This window comes from Papaver somniferum, unplaced genomic scaffold (assembly GCF_003573695.1).
Source record: "Papaver somniferum cultivar HN1 unplaced genomic scaffold, ASM357369v1 unplaced-scaffold_83, whole genome shotgun sequence".
Taxonomy (NCBI): Eukaryota; Viridiplantae; Streptophyta; class Magnoliopsida; order Ranunculales; family Papaveraceae; genus Papaver; species Papaver somniferum.
The window spans coordinates 3,741,323-3,743,884 of NW_020651304.1; the positions used below are offsets into that span (position 1 = coordinate 3,741,323).

Below are 2,562 nucleotides of genomic sequence, written 5' to 3' on the forward strand. Positions count from 1 at the left end.
CCAAGTGTAACAAACCTTGAGCTCAAAATTTCTTTGGGAATTTCATTTGTCAAGTGGGTTACCTATCTGTAAATTGTCTAATTTAAGTGCTATCCATCTAATTTATTTATGAAATGTATTAATTTATTATAGCCTAAATATTTGATTTTTTTACTGCAGCTTTACAAACAAATTTAATTTTCAGGAGATTCCCAAATGTAATTATTAGGAAATTTGAATCGATCGAGTTGTGATTCCCAAAATCAGATCAATCTCTCTACAAAACCGTATTCTATCATTTTTCTTTTCATCAATTTTGTGTTTCAATTTCACATCTGAAGTTCCTTCTTCTTCTAAATCCCTAACTGGTTTTCGATCAATCTCTGCATCTACCTTCTTGAGGATTTCTAATGGAGACAATATGAAGAATGGGAAATACTCAAAATGTTTTGAATCACAACAATCGGTTCTAGGTCTTCCGCTGCTGAACATGGAAACAAATTTGGGGTTTTTCAGTATATGGTAATATTTTCAAGAATCTTGCTTTTCATGCTCTCCTAGTTCTTATTATCTTAGGATTTTCAACCTTTTCTTTATCAAGAATGGTAATTTCAGATTCTTTTGATCATCAAGAATCTTTTCCTGCTGATAATGTTTTAATGCGGTTTGGTTTAGAAGGTAGGAATATGATTCCAGTGCAAGTTTGGTTATGATGCTAAGTCTGATTCTAGGTCATTCCGAATTTGGGATAGAGGGAAATTCGATGGTCAAAGTAAAATTGGAAATTTCATTGTTCATAATACTTCTATTAAGATTTACTTTTGTTCAATTTGGGGATTTTTACTGCAAGAAATTATCAACCCAGATAAGTCACCTTTTCCCCTCTACGGTTCTTTGTTGCTTATTAGTATTTCTTCATCATTTGCAGTAAAGAATGAAATACACAACGATTCTACCAATTTGGCTCATTTAGTGCCTCGTAATGCAACAATTCTATCCATCTGGTTCTTTGTTGCAGGTGTGTTACATTGTATTGAGGGTGGTAAAAAATTTAGGCAAGAGGTCTTTGATAAAATTCAGTTGGAACTGAATCTTTTTGGATTCCTGCTTTACAATGCAAATATGAAGCAGCTTGTTGTTACTAAAGTTAATGTTGAATTGGCTTAAGTAGAATTTATTAAGGATGTTGTCATTAAAAAGGCTGAGTTGCAAAGCATGGTTCTGTTTTCAAGTGTGAAGCTGGTTCAGTTAATTCCATTTGTAATGAATTACAATAGGACGAAGGCTGTTTCAGTTAATGATGGAACTTATATTAGTTTCATGTTCTTTATGGCAATTGGTATTGTTCTCACCTTGGGAATTTCACCACCTAGTCGTGTTGTTCGTGACAATGGTAGTCGTTGTACTAATATCAAGTATTCGAAAGTTACGACTGAAGTGATTGAGATTTTGAAATTGTTCTTGAATTGGAAAATGCTTCTTCTGGTTCCAGCTTCCTTGGCTAGTAACTTCTTTTACAGTTATCAGTTCATCTATGTAAATGGTCTTTTGTTTAATTTGAGAACAAGTGGGAAAATATAGTATGTTTTCAAGTGCAAGGTGTTTTAGGAGCAAGATTTATTTCGGTGAGTAGCTATTAATTACTACAATTAGTCGCAGAAGAAGTATTTCCTGCCACAACAATTGCTCAACGACAAGAATTACTTTTGCAGCAAAATAGCTTATTTGCAGCTGAAGCAAATTGAAGACCAGAATTCAACAACAATGTCAACTGATTCCACAATAGCAGCAACATCATCATCAAATCAACAACAATAACAACTTCCGGGTAATCTCAACTTTCATATGGGTAATAACTTCTTAAAAAATTTCCCCATTTATTCATTGTTACTTCTTATGTGTGTGTTTCACGTATGGAGTAATCATTTTTCAATACCTAACTGGTCATAAAAACTTTTCAATAACCAGTTATATGACTTGTTACTTCAAAACAAGTCATATCAATATCTTTACAGATCTGGTCTTACAAACACCAGTTTCTAAACAACATTTTGAGTCTCTTAACCAACAGAGAACACCAACAACATTTTGAGTCTCTTAACCAACAGAGAACACCAAAAACAAATACTGGAAGCTACTATTTCTGCTGTTATTCACCTTGTGTTGCTGCTAATTCTAGTGGTGTTGTTAATACTTCTACTGGAGCTTCAATTTTAACAACTGATGCTGTTTACAAACTCAATAGCTTGTTATTCTTACATCTTGCTGCTGGCAACATTTCTTTCCATACTTCAGTATCTCTCTGCATAGTCAAGTATTGCTCATGTTTTGTGTATCTTGCGCCGTCACCTGCATCGACTGCTTATGTTTTGTGTATCTTGCGCCATCACCTGCTTCTCATACTACCAAAGCCGCAACTATTTCTCATTGTTCAAGGCAGGATATTTCAGTTTGGTGTCGTACAGTGCATAAAACCAAGATTCACTATCTGTGTTAGTATTGCTGATACTTTAGTGCTAGTTTTCTTTTTGAGAGGGTGTAGTATTATCTTTTCTTTTTATTTGTCAAACTCTTACAGTGTCT

The 2,562-nt window shown here is 33.9% G+C and overlaps 1 protein-coding gene across 1 annotated transcript; it reads left to right on the plus strand.

The window, feature by feature from the left end:
• Nucleotides 1–220: 220 nt before the first annotated feature.
• On the plus strand, nt 221–2,237 carry LOC113345768. Its single transcript, XM_026589445.1, has 2 exons — nt 221–501; nt 711–2,237. Exons 1-2 carry the CDS (start codon nt 401–403, stop codon nt 1,144–1,146), a joined length of 537 nt encoding a protein of 178 aa, XP_026445230.1. The 5' UTR covers nt 221–400; the 3' UTR covers nt 1,147–2,237.
• The last annotated feature ends 325 nt before the right edge of the window (nt 2,238–2,562 follow it).